The sequence below is a fragment of the Bacillus rossius genome, chromosome 2, assembly GCF_032445375.1.
Source record: "Bacillus rossius redtenbacheri isolate Brsri chromosome 2, Brsri_v3, whole genome shotgun sequence".
Taxonomy (NCBI): domain Eukaryota; kingdom Metazoa; phylum Arthropoda; class Insecta; order Phasmatodea; family Bacillidae; genus Bacillus; species Bacillus rossius.
Window position 1 is genome coordinate 127,954,525 of NC_086331.1, and position 16,336 is coordinate 127,970,860.

At 34.8% G+C, this 16,336-nt stretch overlaps 1 protein-coding gene across 4 annotated transcripts in view; it reads left to right on the forward strand.

Annotated features, from left to right (window-relative positions):
• The window catches only part of LOC134529812 (uncharacterized), a 92,606-nt gene that overhangs the window by 38,921 nt on the left and 37,349 nt on the right, over positions 1-16,336 (forward strand). For all 4 annotated transcript variants that reach the window (XM_063364277.1, XM_063364280.1, XM_063364279.1 and 1 more), the window contains 2 exons: positions 3,337-3,652; positions 10,559-12,233. In XM_063364277.1, the coding sequence (XP_063220347.1) occupies positions 3,337-3,652; positions 10,559-12,233 (1,991 nt within the window). The remainder of the gene's footprint in view (positions 1-3,336; positions 3,653-10,558; positions 12,234-16,336) is intronic.

A 16,336-nucleotide genomic window follows, 5' to 3' on the forward strand; every position in this document is an offset into this window, starting at 1 on the left:
CAATAGCAATAATGTGATTAAAAGCAATATACAAATAAAAACTTCCTACTGTAGCCTCTATGCCGGGAGTTAATGGACAAGCCAACATAAACAAACGTCTTAACCAAGAAAACGTCTTAACCTACCAGTGCATTAAAGGCAGAATGAATCATAATGACCATATTTTCAAAATACACAAGTAAAGTATTCATATTTAGTATGCGGTATTTACTAGGATTTTTTTTCCGTCACGTGCGTAACATCATCATCTTTGCGGAACACGGGCGGTATTATTTTTAATTCCTTCGTCACAGATGTTCATAGTTGCCTCCAATTACCAAGACGTAGTGGCAAAAAAGAATTTTTATTTTACGAGAAATCAAATACTCTAGACTATAACGACGCAAAGGCGCAATAATCACGCGCGAATAGTAAGCAAACTACATCTAAAGGGTCTGACGACATGCACATTCATTCTCCAACTGCCATTTGGAACGGAACTTGGAAGGCAACTAATCGATCCTAGCGCACGTATAGCGCATTCTGTGATGTGAAAATAGAACTGAGTGACGCCATGCGTCGTGAGCGCCCTGCAGAATACGAACGGAACTAAGCAATGCTACGAAACTTCTACCGTTTTAGCTTACGAACCGGAAATAAATAAATATTATTTTAGTAACGGAAGTGATATATCCTTTAAATAAGAAAAAACCATATATTTAAGAGAAAATAGTAGTATTCCGACAGAAACTTCCGACGTTAAACATAGGAAATAGTGAACTGTAAGAAACGCTTAGACTTTACTATCCCATGGTTAAAATGGCGAACATTAAGAGAATAGATGATTTAAACGTTTTATAGTGAAAAACTTAGCATGCGTCTTAAATGTGTTTTAATGTATTATGCAAGTGGTACGTTTCTTATCCAATATGAATGTTAAATACATTATTTGGTAGATACTTGAAGTTAGTTTTTAATGCCCTAATAAAAACCGAATCATCGGTTTTTTCTGGGAATTCGGTTCGGCTTCGGTTTTTACTAAAATGACCGAACCGAACTGAAAATTCGGTCAACCGATCAGCCCTAATTAAAGCTATAGCAAAAGTCTCAATAATGTTTTAACAACAGTAACACAGTTTCATTTACGAATGTATATTGCATGTAATAAACAAATGGACGGTCTCCGGGTAAAAGGTAACAAGTCACATTTTGGTGATGTTTAGTCAACAAGTCACTTAAACTCTTAAGTATACTTAGAATATGTAATGCATTTTTAATCATTGGCATCTATGTTGGTAAATATGTTGGTAAATAAAAGAATAATGCAAGAAAAATTTAAGTATTTAAATTCAATTTTTATCTAAGAGTTTTTTTGTTTCTCCTGCAAAAGGTGAATTCTTGACTTGTTACCTTTTACCCGGAGACCGTCCAAATGTTCATGGAGAAAATAATAATTAGTGTGCTAATTCATACTAACTATGACAGCATTTGATTCATTTTTCATTCAAATCATTTGTTTTATTTTATAACTGTTTGTTTTGTGCCATCATGTGGGGTGCTGGCTGGTTGGTTTGTGACTGCTTGCGGGCGTTGCCTACCTGCATGGGTGCTTCCTGTAGGTGGGGCCCACCTCTACGTAGCGCAGACTTGCAGTGACTATATCTCTAGTGTAGTTGTACATTTGTCAATTTTGTCTTTTGTATTTAGTTTTTTCGTACCCACCATAAACATGGTGTCATAGCTGCCGGTGGGCATCTCGCAAATCTTAATAATTAAATAAATAAATTCTTGTAAGTTTCCCACTTGCATTCAATTTACACATAATCCTCACAACTACATTCAAGGCTTAATTGTTCAAATCCTGTTATGAATGCTTGGCTCACATCAACTTGCTTCTCTGGAATTTATTTGAGTGGAAATTTTTTGAACTTAAATTACTTAAGGCTGTGTTTTTAACTTATTTGTCATTAGTTTGTGAACTGTCTAATGTCCCAAGGCTTCTCAAATTCTGCTATGGACACAGCAGAAACATACTAAAGCATAAGGAGAAAATAAACTTATGCTTAAAGTGATATGAATTTTTTCACCCATTAGCCCCACTTTTTTTTTACCCCTTGAGCAATGGTTGGTGTTATCAAAAAACCTTACTAACAAAAATATTTGCTACTACTCATAGGATGTATAATAACTTAAATGGATGCAATATTTTTCATATATACTATAGAAATTTTTATGTTGTTTGAAAATTCTTCCCTATTACACTACCAAATATTTGTACAACCCCACTACCGTGTTTTATCACATAATTGTCACACATTTTATACTAATATCAAGTTTGTAAAGTAGGGGTGTGATTTTTATGCGAAAAAAGGCATTTTTGTTAGGTAAAGTTATTCATGAAAACCAAACGTATTCATTTAAAGCACGCTTATTGAAAAAGAGTATACAAAAGCACGCCATACAAATTAAATTAATAAGTCATGCAACAAAAACATTTTGTTCAACTTTAAATAGAAAAACGAAAACCATGACTTAAACGTGAGCCAGAACTATGCATAACAATCGTCGTAGTACACACTTACCACGAAAGAGTGCGGGCTATCAAATGTAGTTAAATCGGCACTAGATAGAGCAAAACGTTTCATGCGATCGGCGAGATATCGAAATTAATATTCGACTATGCGCGCTATATACGAGAATCAACATAACCAAACATTTTTATAGGTGGTACACGACGACAAAGGCGAACAGATAAAGGTTGTAACATTTTAAAAGTCTTTAAAAGAAAATTTACACATCAGACAACTTCGTATTCTTGTTAATTAAATAAGTAAGCGGTAATATCAGAATGAATATTACATTTAAACTTTAATATACATTGTTTTGTATGGGAAAACTACCTACACAAAGTGCTCGTAATGATATAGTGGGACCACATCATGCAACGTTTATGTGAGAATTTTTTTTCACCAAATTTTGATGGCTTGAAATAACTATGCGACAATTAGGTGCATGCAACGATTATGTGAAACACTGTATGTACCCCTTTCGGCAAAATGGACTATTCCCACAATTCGTCCGACAGTCAACAATAGTGAAATTGTGTTTTGGAATGCAGTTATGTGAATGCCTTGCATTAAAAAATTTCTAATTCACGGAATATATTTACAATACACTGTTGATTTCTCACCAACACTAGTTGAATGATGTTATGGTAAATAATTATTGTGTTTACTTAAGTTGTGCATTTTGTGTAATGTTTCTATGTTGTTTTGGGTCAGGCACTGTAAGAATTTTTTTTAGTAAATGTTTATTTTTATTGTGTGTGTATTTAATTATGAATTTGTGTGTTGACAGAGGTATTTCCAAGAAAGCTCTACCTCACGCACACTCCCAGTTTGAGAGTAACGTCGCCTTGTCGACGTTCTCGGAAGAGAAGAAAGAAGAGGGTTTGGAAGATACGTTTGCCAGGAAGGTTGTAAAGGATGACGACGACGAGGATCATGAGGATGATGATGATGACTCGTTTCTGCCAGAGGCAGCAGATGAAGGGCAGACGTCGCCAACTAGCATGAGACTGTACCTGCCCAAACCGAGGGTCACTGTCCAGCGCCGAGCCACAGTTACGGGAGCAAGTCCCACGAGCAAGAGAGCACCTGTTAATACTGAACAGGTAGGTCCTAATTGGTACTTATGAAAACTCCATTGTAGTGTTTTGATTTTTATCACTGCATTAGTTTCAAAAATATCACATGTGTTGTACAAAAATACGTAATTATGAATAATTTTGTATTACTTGAATCTAAAATTATTTCTTAAATATGATTTATTTGCATGTTTTAAAATGTTTTCTTGACTTGTTTCTCAGCTTCCAGTCAAATTGTAAAGGATATATTAAAACTATTATCTTTGAAAGATTTGTGCAATGGGAGTGCATGACTTTATGTAAGCTTTTGGACATACGCCATTGCTAAAGCACATGTATGCCTGAGGACGGGAGCAGATAGCAGATCCCGAAACGTCGCTTGTTTCTGTTTTAGAAAACTATTGTGTTTGTTTCGTCTTTTTGTTTTGTCGTGTTTTTGTCTCGTTTCAACTGTTGTGCTGAATTTCTTTGGGTTCAGTGTTTTTGTGCTGTCATCATTTGTGGGGGTTTTTTCGTTCTGTTAGTCCATTTTCTTTGTTTTTCTTTGTTTGTGACCATATTCCTGTTATGGAATATTATGTGGTGTTTATATCCTGTTGACAACAGCAATTTTTTGCTTAATTTGTGTTTTTATCTTTTGTGTTTTTTGTAGTTTTCTTCTACAGACATGCATGTGCTTTAGCAATGGCGTATGTCCAAAAGCTTACATCAAGTCATATATTAAAACTGTCTAAGGCTGAGTATGTCTCATTAAAACAGTGCTTAGTGAACAGGTATGAAATTAAACAATTGTCAGGGCTGCTCAATCAAGATTTTTCGGGAAGTTAAAAGGTTATATAATATATATATTTTTTATTGTCATCTTTAATTAATATACTCCATTTTCTCTTGTTTCCCGTATTCAACTGTTGAGAGGGTAGTAACATGTAATGTGATCACATTTTTAAGCAGCGCCCGCCCATGGAATTAATTTTATCAAACCCGTTGTAGTGGAGGAAACTTGTGTAGACATGGTGGAAACATTTGGAGCATACTGCAGTTGAACTCTGCTAGGTTTTCTGGTAGATACAAAACAATAATTGATGGAATGCATATACCCCTTCCTTGTTACTTCTAGCTTTGCAACTTACTCCAGGGATGTTTATTTTGACAGCTCTGACAATTATGTTCTCCTGCGTGGCTTTCAAGTTTGTTTTTTTTTTGGGGGGGGGGGGTGGGGGGTTGCCTCTAAAAATACAGAGATTTTTAAACATGGACAACAAATATTTTGGATTAAAAAAAAAAAAAAAAAAAAAAAGAATTCCGTAGAGATTAAAAACGACAGAGAAATTCTTTTGGTGGTTTTTAATGTAATACATGCAACTGCCCTGGCAATGCCCCTTTCCTGAAATTACATCCCCAAGATGTGTAAAAGCTTTTTCGCTCTTTTATTTCCAAAAGTGAAGGCTCATCTCCTTTTAGTGAGGAAAGTTGAATGCCAAACATACGAGTGACGTTACTGCAATGTCATTATAACAGCCAGTAGAAATAAACTTACTGATTTGAATGTCTAAGCAAATGCTTACTGGTGGCCTCAACTAGAGCGTTGTGAATGTGTACTCATAGTGCCAATATATAAATACTAGTCCATCCGTTTGTTTTAACTTCTTGTTTTCGTTTTCGAGATGCTGGGATAAGTATTTTAGCAATTTTAAGTCGGTACCGTCAGTTGGGGTAACATTGGCCCAAGACAAAAAACATGTTAAACCATGTTACAACTCTTCAAAATATTTATTAGATGTGATGATACATATGTAACATATGTATCATCACATCTAATAAATATTTTGAAGAGTTGTAACATGGTTTAACATGTTTTTTGTCTTGGGCCAAAGTTACCCTCAAAGGGCCAATGTTACCCCAACTGACGGTAATAAAAACAGTATTGAAGTATTTTACGGATTGAGCACGTATCAAAAAGTTTACTTAGTAAAGCCTTGCGTTAAGTTCTATTGTCTCGAGGGGTTAAATTTGACTATAATGAACATTTATCTACTGCATTAGTTGTTCATTCAGTTATTAAAACTGAGTCTTTCATGTTGAAGGGAGAAGGTTGTGTGCTTCAGGGAGCAGACAAATGAAGATTTCCCATTATGAACGTGGTTGGAATAGGTAAGGGGAATAATTAGATGAACACGTGTTTGTGGGATAGTTAACCAAGACTTTTAAAACCACAAAACATTATTTTCAGAATTTTTAAAATATTTTTCACAAATTTTAATGTACTTATCTTGATATTAACTCAAGACTACCCTTTTTTCTGTTTTAAGCATATGCTTCACTCTTCACACCAAGAATTATAATCCAGGTTATTTTCTTACACTGCCACAGAAAACTGCATGTTACAAACTGGTTTATATAGTATACAGTGAACTCTCCATATAGCGATTCTCCCTATAACGATACTTTCTCTATAACGATTGATATTGACATTAACGTTTGGTCTACCATAAGAACAACATATTTTTTCTCTCTAAATAACGATATCGTTCACTCTCTATAACGATGTATTTACTTAGAACACTAATCAAAATACAGTAAAACATTACGATGAAACCAAATTTCCAGTCGTACCACTTGACGAGCGATCGCCAGTTGGACTCAAGGTCAATGCCCGTAACCGGTTATTTCCAGTGTTTAGGCGAGGGGGTGGACGAGTCCACTAGTCGGCGCGGGGGTGGGAGGTCAGTGGCGGGCGAGGGGGTGGTCGAGTCCACTAATCGGCACGGGGGTGGCAGTTCAGTGGTGGGGAAGTTGAGCGCGCGCCAAGCAGCTCAGTCAGTTTACTCAGTTAGCCACGTCACGCCTGGCTGTTCATATCGGAGCTGTTTTTGTACACCTTACTGCACCGTGTAAGTTAATGAGTGTTTTATCAGTTTTATTCAAACCATTATGCTACCAAGAAAGCGGAAAGTGCTCACCGTGGATGAAAAAGTGTCATTAGTTAAAGCAATTGAAAATGGTGAAAAACAAACTGATGTTGTGCGGCAAACGGGGCTTTCCCAATCGACTGTGGCTACCATTTGGAAGGATAGGCGCAAGTGGCTTGACGCAGATGTGCATGGGGATAAAAAGAAAATGCGAAAACCTCAGTATGAAGACTTAGATCGTGCTATTCTGCAGTGGTTTCAACAGCAACGCATAAATAACATACCGCTCTCTGGACCTTTGATAAAAATGAAAGCTGAGTTTTATGCAACAGAGCTTGGCATTCCTGATTTTAAGGCTTCTGAAGGTTGGCTGAGCAAGTGGAAGCAGCGCCACAACATTAATTATGGACAGATCAACGGGGAGGCTCGTGACGTCGATAGGAACACTACAGATGGCTGGCTAGAAAAGGTATGGCCTGATCTTAAGGCTCGTTATTCAGCCGAAAACATTTTTAATGCTGATGAGACGGGTCTATTTTACAAGTTGACACCAAACAAAACTTTAAAATTCAAATCAGAAAAGTGTATTGGAGGAAAGTTGTCAAAAGAAAGAATTACAGTTTTGGTAGCGGCCAATATGACAGGATCGGTAAAGAGAAAACTTTTGGTGATTGGCAAATCTAGAAACCCGCGTTGTTTAAAAAACATCAAGCGTCTGCCTGTCACCTACAAGTCAAACAAAAGTGCTTGGATGACGTCTCAAATTTTTGAAGAGGAGTTGAGAAAATGGGATTCTGAGTTGAAGGGGAACAAAATCTTGCTTTTGGTGGACAACTGCCCTGCACATCCAATGATTGAAAACCTCGAAAACATAGAACTCTGCTTCTTACATGCCAACACCACAAGTGTCCTTCAGCCCATGGACCAAAGTGTTATCAAAAGTTTGAAAAGTCATTATAGGCGCAGGCTTTTAATGGAACTCGTCGAGTCTAATGGGAATTTCAAACCTACGATCCTAGACGCCATACAAATGGTCAGTAGGGCATGGGCAGAGGTAACGGATTAGACCATAAAACATTCCTTCAAGCATGCAGGATGGCTGAAAGATCCCGAGCCAGCAGATGATGAAGATGACTTGCCTTTGGCCGTTTGGGTTCAGCAGCTGGAGCTTCCTACAACATTTTCAGAAGAGGAGCTTCTGGATTTTGAAAACATTGATGGGCAAGTGGCTACAGCAGCGGGTGTTACAGACGAAGACATCCTGAATTCTGTTCGTGTTGATGAAGATAGTGATCAGGAAAACATTGATCCAGAGGAGGAGCCTGAACCAGAACCGGTCCCAACTCCAAAAGAGGCATTGGAGGCTGCTAAAGTACTGAGAAGATTCTTTACTCACCAAGATGATCCTGTGGCTACGGAAGATGTCGGTCGTTTAGAAGATAAAGTGAGGTCATTGCTGTGGAAAACTAAAAAAAGGCAAACGACGCTAAAAGACTTCTTCCAATAAACTGTATGAACTGTATGTCTTGTTGTGTTATGTATGTACGTATTTTGACATTCTAAATACAGAGTACTACATATGTACTAATGATTGTATACACTGTATCATTGTATCATTTCATATACATATGTAATTTACTACTACATGTGTACATATGTGTGTTTGTGGACAATGTAAATATAGTACTGTATATTGTATTTATACTGTTTAATATGGTGTTTTATTTCAGCACACTACTCCATCCAAGATTTAAAAATAGGTTTCTCTCTGTATAACAATCTTTCTCTATAACGATGAAAATCGCTGGTCCCTTGGATATCGTTATAGGGAGAGTCCACTGTATAAGTATGTGACAACATTCCTGCATAACAATTCTACAGATATTTTTAATAACTTAAGCAGTAATTTTATAATTAATTATATTTTACTTTTCTACATGCTCTCATATAGCATGTAGGGCTATGTTATTTATAACAGGTAGGCCTACCACAAAGAACTACTTTTATGCTACATGTTAATAATTCATTCGACATTTCAACAGTGTGACAACCGTGATACAGTATTTTATAGGTTTATGTACCCTGAGCAGTACTGTATAGTGAAAAATACTGTAATAATTAATCTCTTACGTACCCTCATGTAGCAATAAAAGCCAAGCTACAAATAGACCTACCATAAGTAATCACTTTTATTCTACATGTAACTAATTATTATAACATATGAAGAGCAGAAAAATGTATACAAAATCAAGTATATTTAATTCCCAACTTAGCCCTTACTAGTTATTAGAATTACCCACAAATGTGATTTTGTTCCTAACACAATTGCTAGTGTTTGACAAGGAAAACTTTGTTCTTCTATTATTTAACATGTAAATCCATTGTACATTTCATTTTCGAAATTCCATATCCATTCATGATTCATTCTTCCGTAGGGAGCAAGTTACACAGGCTCTACTGATGCAACTTTTACACCGTAAATAACTTTCTTGCAAAACATTACCACTTAGGCAATGCAAGAATTTGAAGGTATAATCCTTCATGGATTATTCCCATCTCTTTTTGCTAGCACAAAATAGGTGCTGCAACTTGAGAATTTTTTGAGTCAAGCAGTACTTAAATGGGACGAGCCACATTAATTGTGCATTTGAATTTTCACAAATCATTTTTTTAACTTAAGAAACCACTCAAATACTACTTTCTCTTCCTCTGATGAATCTAAAAAAAAATAGCAAGTACCAGCAGTATTGGAACTGCAAATATCCACATCTCAGACATATGTTAATAATTTTAAGATATATATAATCAGTATACATTTCAAATTGGTAATTTAGCAGCATGTCAGAAGGCAAACTAAACTGATGTTCGCTAAATGATACGGTGGTGAAGCTGACTCATTAGAATATTTAAAATGTCAAACGTGCAACAGAATTCTCTCCCGCGTTCACTACAATAAATTATCGTTATTTTATAGCTGCACGGGCCACAATTATTCTCGAATTTTACGTAGAAGATAGATAATCAATAATGTTTTGTGGAAATATTGCCCTATTGTCTGCCATCTGGATTAAAGAAGCCTTTAGTTTCAGCTCTGGCTTGCTTATTTCTCACAACTTTATTTTCATAAAGAAAAGGAGGCCTTGAATAAGGAAGGTTGAAGGTTAATTCTGGCATGGTAGTTAAGGCTCGATCTGTCACCCATATTGATGTTTTTAATTTTCTCATCATTGTTTTTATTTTAGGGCAATTTTTGTATATTTTAACATGTTGCCGCCCTTGCATTTGTTGTCCTGTCCCAAATATTTTCACCAGATATTCACTTAGTGTAATATAATGGGCGTAAAAAGTGGTGCAAGTTTTCTTAATTATTATCACTTGTGCAAATTTTTTACACCCATTATATTACACTTAGTGAATATCTGTTGGAAATGTTTTTAACAGAATAACGAATGCAAGGGAGGTATCATGTTGGTTTTAACAGAAAGAGCCCAAAATAAAATAAATTATGAGAAAATGAGAAAAATCAACACAGTGTGTGAGACCAAGCCTAATTGCTCCTTTATTATTATTATTATTATCATCATTATCATTATCATTATCATTATCATTATTATTCAAGACCATCTTAAAGATGTGTATGGCCCTAGTTGTTGGAAAGCTATAGCAAGAAATATTTTTAACATCCTTTGACTTGAAAATGTCTCGAGTATGTCGTATGTTTTATCTTAATTTTTCAGTATGTGAAAATATATTAGAAGAATTCAATACATTTATTTTATTAACTTTATTGCGCCTATGTAGGTATTATGATTGCTTTTGAAACAAAATGCATTTGTTCTGTGAGAATTTATAGAAACACCATTGCAGAAAAGCAAGAATGACAATTAATGTAATGAAATATGTACTAAACATAAAAAACAATGTTTACATATTGGGTTATTCTTGTTTTCTGCATAATTTTTCACCAAATAATGTACCTCCATTAAAAGAAAAAATTAAAAATGTTTTATCATTTATGTTACAGTTTTGGGCGGAGCTACGCCTGAAGCATCACTGGCGAGATTGTGGAGTAAATGAGAGCACAGACAGAGGAAAAGGTGATCTTTACCAGCTGAGGGATAAATCAGCAAGTGTTGAAAATGGTTTGTCATTTCATGTCTCACGGCCATGCACTACACTTGGAATTTCAACATTTGCTTCAAAGGTAAAATGTTCTCACCACCCTACGGCTCTGATAAGTGAAGAAAAACTCTGCAAAGCTTCAGAAGCAGAACCGAGCCAGACTTTGGAGGAAAATTGTGATTCGGGTCATTGTGTTGAAGACAAGCATCATGAAAAATGCCATTTTAGTTCAGAAAAACATCTCAATAAAAATGAAAGTTTTGCTGAAGAGAGTGCTGTAAGTGTAGCTGACCAAAATCAATGTTGTGTTGAAAATTCTACGGGTACTTTAGTTTCAAGCGATTTCTCACTGGCCTTTATGCCTCCTACTTTTACTGATCAAATTTGTGGTAGAATAACGTGTTCTGATTCAAGAGGCTCAAATTTTTCTGCCATTAATTTTCCAGTTGTTGATCAGTTTAGCTCTCGTACAGAAAATAACTCTGAAGCTGTGATAAAAGAAACGCCTGCGGAACATAATAGAATGTTAACTTGTGAAAATAAGGACACTACAAGCATTTTGCAGAATTACTGTTTAGATCATTCAAATGAAAATGTTGGTGTAAATCCTGATGAGTGTTTAGGTTATCAGTCGACACAGATTTCAGGCAAAGAACGAGGAAGACTCGACAAAAGTTTTAGTACGCCAGCATATGATTTACTGGAGTCCTTAACATTTCTAGAGAAAAATGCAGATTTGCATAAAGATAGTGTTAAGAGAGAACTGAAAAAAGTTAAAAATGAAATAGTAACAACAGAGGTTAATTATTGTACCTTACAAAGTGAAGTTGATCTAAGCAGCATACCTCAGTTACCTGATGTTCTAAGTATGCAGCCTACAGTGTTCGATAATGATTTTAGGACTCTTGATGCTAATGAGTGTAATGGTTTGACTGTAGCTGATCAGTTTGCTTCTTGTGCGAATGGAGTGTCTGAACCAAGTAGTTCGCGGTTGTTTTGTGAAGAAATTAATAACAGATATACCAGTACAGATGGTCATTTACAAACTTCAAATTCAGAAAATCACCTGTCAAGTAATGAAACATCTAATTTATCTACAAACTCTGTTCGAGGAAATTTTGACGAAAATTCATTGTTTCTTCAAGTGAACACAGATATTTTTTCTTTGGGTAACATTACAAAAATTGTATGTGATTCACAAAGTAACCTACATGAAAATACTGCTACCGAAAAGCTTCACTTACCTCACGTACCTGGAACGCCGTGTATTTTTTTATCAGACGAGTTTGATCAGACAATTTCTTGTGATGATAGTTTCAAAGGAGTATGCTCACATTCTTGTAAGATTTCAGAAAATCAGAAGTCTCTAGTTTGTGTGTGCAAACCAGGGAAAACATCACAAGCATCTCCAAAATCGGACACTTTGAGGTGGCCAGTGAAGACGGCTCACAGTCAGGGCACCGTAGGCACTGGTTTGGGTACAAAGGGCGGCCCTCCAAGCAGGTCTAGCAAAGGATTTCCTGCAGCCTGTTTCTCCAGCCCACGAAGCACCAGAAAGAGAAATGCTTTACTATCAAGTAAGTAATTTTTTTAAATAACATATTATGTACGTCATAATCTATCTTAATTGTATGGATATTAACTTTTAAGAATCAAATATTAGCTCTAGAACATTATTTCTCCTGATACTATATTCACGCTCTCAAATAAGCTTTGCACCCATAATATTTTGACCATAACCAAATATTTGTTGTTTAGAATAAACCTAGCACCAATATTTTGAAACAGGACGTTTGACAATATTTCAGATTTTTATTAAATGTTTTTTCAGGACTTATGTAATTATTCAAAGTTATAATTTTGTTTAAGAGTTTTTCTAAACTAATAGCATTTTCGGTACCAGTGTTTATGTCAGCTGATTAATGTTTTAAACGCTCTTTATTCTTACTATATGATTTAAATGTATAAGTATTTCCAATAAAAGATCATTTTTCAAATACACATCCTTATAGTATATATTTTATTTAGGGATTGACTGTGATAATATTTTTACTGTGATGCGAAGAAAAAGCATCATGACTGTACACTGGCTACTGACAACAGCTGTTTTGTTTAATGCAGTGAAGCACCACTAACATCCCAGCCACAAATGATCAACATTAATTTATAACAAAATTAACTGAGAAATTGCTGAATAGGCACATGCAACAAATTCTCAATTTTCAAATAAAAATTTTTTGAAAAAACACCATCACTCAAAAAACTTTTTTTTTCCTCCAGTCATGTATACGACTTTCCACGATAACGTAATTTCTTCTTGCAGCTTGATTTCCCATTTCCTTAGCCTTTTTTAATGATTTTAGGTTTTTTTAACAAACCGTAGATGATCGCAGCCACAATCAGTCAGAAATTACTGCATCTTTCTCACAGAAATACACACAAAACACGTTCAGGATGTCCATCGTCCATTAAACAATAGCAGGTTTACAAACTTTGGAACTTGACTGACATTTTATGAAAAATTATGCGCAGGTTATCCGGGTAAATATCAGCTTACTGCCAGTAAAATAATGTTTTAGAATTGTTGTAACCATTTAGTGAAGTTAAGACCTTACAAATGGGGATTGGAAAATGTTCTTATTTAGAAATGGCAGAAAGCAATACTTTATAAAACTGGAAAGAAAATGTTTTTTAATCAAGTTTTTTGACATAATTTTATAGTTATAACCCTAAAAATTATTTTCATTCATGATTGAAGGACACCGCTGAAAAAAAAAAAATGAACATAAACTAAAATAGGCTAGTTGGCTTAGAATGCTGTAATCATAAATTTTTTAATGAAATATTTTAACATTCAAGTCATTATTTTGATGAATGTTAGGAGCTGTCCATATGATTTTTCATCCTCATTAAACAGCACAAAATTCTATAAAAAAAAAGAACTTTTCAAGTTAGGTTGCAAGTCTCTTCATTGAGCAAACAGTGGACTTGTTTCATGTAAAAATCATAGTCTTTGTAGCATGCCGAATCTTGGGATAAATTGAAGTTTTAAATGAAGTTGAAAAATATCAACTGCAAACTTTTATTATTTGGTTTATCCAGTGATATGTTTGATTGACAAACATTTATACATCTCCCAAGATTTGCTGCTGAAAATTGTCAGAAGTTTTTAAAATCAATATGTCTGACAAAGAAAACCTCCAGGAAATCCAGTCAGTAACCTTATCAAACGCAAGTTTAATGTTTCATTTAATACTCTTGAATCTTACTTCTGGGAGTGAAAAATATTTCACAGGAAACAGATTCTTCAACAGCTATCAGTTCCAATCAATAATTGGAACTGAAGACTTTTTTTCTGTCATCATTTGTCCATGCTCCTTTAATTTTGGCTTACATTTGATTTATTATTTTATTTTTTCTCTTTGTGATTTGAAATGCAAAGACTATAAAAATTCCAGGCATTTAAAGAAAAAACACTACAGTAGAGCACCCCTCAACCGGAATCATTTGGGAGAGGTCTATTCCGGTTATGGGAAAATTCCGGGTAAGGGGAGTTGCAGTAGGGCCGGCCTCCGGGCCGGTTGAATGACCTTCATTCAAGCAATCTGGCAGGTACTTGTTTCTTATCTCTGTGGGTGGGTGCGTGCGTGAGCGAAGAGGACGATGAAGAGGGTTCGGGGGAGGTAGTAGGACTACAGCTGCAGTGTTGTGTTACTTCTGTGTTGACGTGCAAGTGATTCACACTTCCTGGAGAGTGTATAGTCACTGCCACACACAGTTGCACAGTTTACATTTCACATACACAAGAATAACACTTCAAGCATCTCGTTTAAAAACACAGAGATAGAGAAATACAGGTAAATGTAGACTGTTTAACCATATATTAACGTATAAATATGTACATAATACATATTTGTATAGGTACTAAATTATTGTCTATAAACTGAAAGCATCACACGTTGGAAGTTAATGTTACTCGCTATCACGTGTGTCAGCGTGTATAGTGAGAGTCGGTGTACATACTCTCGGGCCGGCCGGAATTTTCCGTTTACTTGACATAGTGAAACAATAAAACTACTTATAGCATAAACATCTTTATAGTAATTCACGTCCGACGCGAAAACCAGCGGTGTATTTACGCAATGCGCGGGAAAGACTGGCTATAATTAGCTCTCTGGCAGACGTGCGCGCGCACGCCTACAAGATATGTACAGTCGGGCAAAAGCAAAAACGCCTCGTTCCAGTGCGGAAATGTTATGGTGATATTTTGTAATGTTTTAATTTTTTTGGAAAATTAATTCCGGATATCGGGAGTTCCGTTTGTGGGAATTGCGGTTGAGGGGTGCTCTACTGTATTGCATTGTCCAGGTTCAAACATTTTGATCTTAGTGCTAAAATTGCATTGTTTTTGAGGGTTATGGTTAGTTGTATAGATCAAGAAGTCAATGTAAACAATTATGATTTTTCTTTTGTTTGTATTAAGTGACTTAAAGAATTTTTGTATTGGATTTATTGCAATTTTATTATAATTACCAAAATTTTAGAGGGTTATGAACCAAAGCCAATAAATTTTTTAAAAACTCTCTAAATACTCATTTTTCTATCATACATCTTAAAAAACTTGGCTAAATTAAAATAATATAAACTCTCATTATTTTAGTGATAACTTTAAGATTTTTGGAAAAGATTGTAACTACAGTACGACTTCAATGAAGCGTGGAATGGGAGCTGTAATAGCTGTAAATAAATTTAATTTTTCAAATGTATGACATAAAAAATTATCTTTATTGTCCTGAAGTTGATGCAGTTTGGATAGAAATTGATATCGGACATCAATCGAAATTTCTAAGCATAGCAAATATAAATGACAAGTTAAAATCCTACTCATCGAAATTTTGGAACTTTATTAAAATTATGAAGGAATGTTACAAGCCGTCTCCTGTTATCTAAAATGATTCTGAAATAAGTGACCTTGAAGCTATACCTATTATTTTGGTAAGCACTTTGCTATAAAATCTATGATCAGTACAATTATATACTGTTACAACCACAAATGCATAAAAATTAAAATAACTCACTACCACCAACTATTACCATCAGCTTTTTTCTTTGGGTAATAAAATCTCTTAAATCAATAAAATCTTCTGGAGTTAATGGCATTTCTAACTTCATTATTAAAGGCTGCATGTTTATGTTTTTTCTGAACACTGTAAATATTTCACAGTTTAAGAATTTGGTTTTGTCAATGAGTTACATAAACTCTTGTTTTTTTGTTTTATAATTCATGTGTATTTATAATTAGTCCATTTTTATGCAGGGTATTGATTGGTAAATTCATAGTGGCTGTGATTATTTTTATTTTAATTTAATGCAAACACAGTGTAATGTTAATGTTGTCATACTGCATAAAAATTATGTATATCACTAGAAACCATTACGTCTTATCACTCCATTTAGTGTTTGTTCTATAATTTCATTTTTATTATTTTTTTTGGTTTGCAGTTAAGTGATATTTTGATGTTTATGTAGTTTCTGAACACTGTAAATATTTCACAGTTTAAGAATTTGGTTTTATCAATGAGTTACATAAATTTTTGTTTTTTGTTTAGTAATTCATACAAAAACATATTGCTAAATTTTTTTAATTTGCATTAAGTTAATCAGATTGGATGTCAATTTC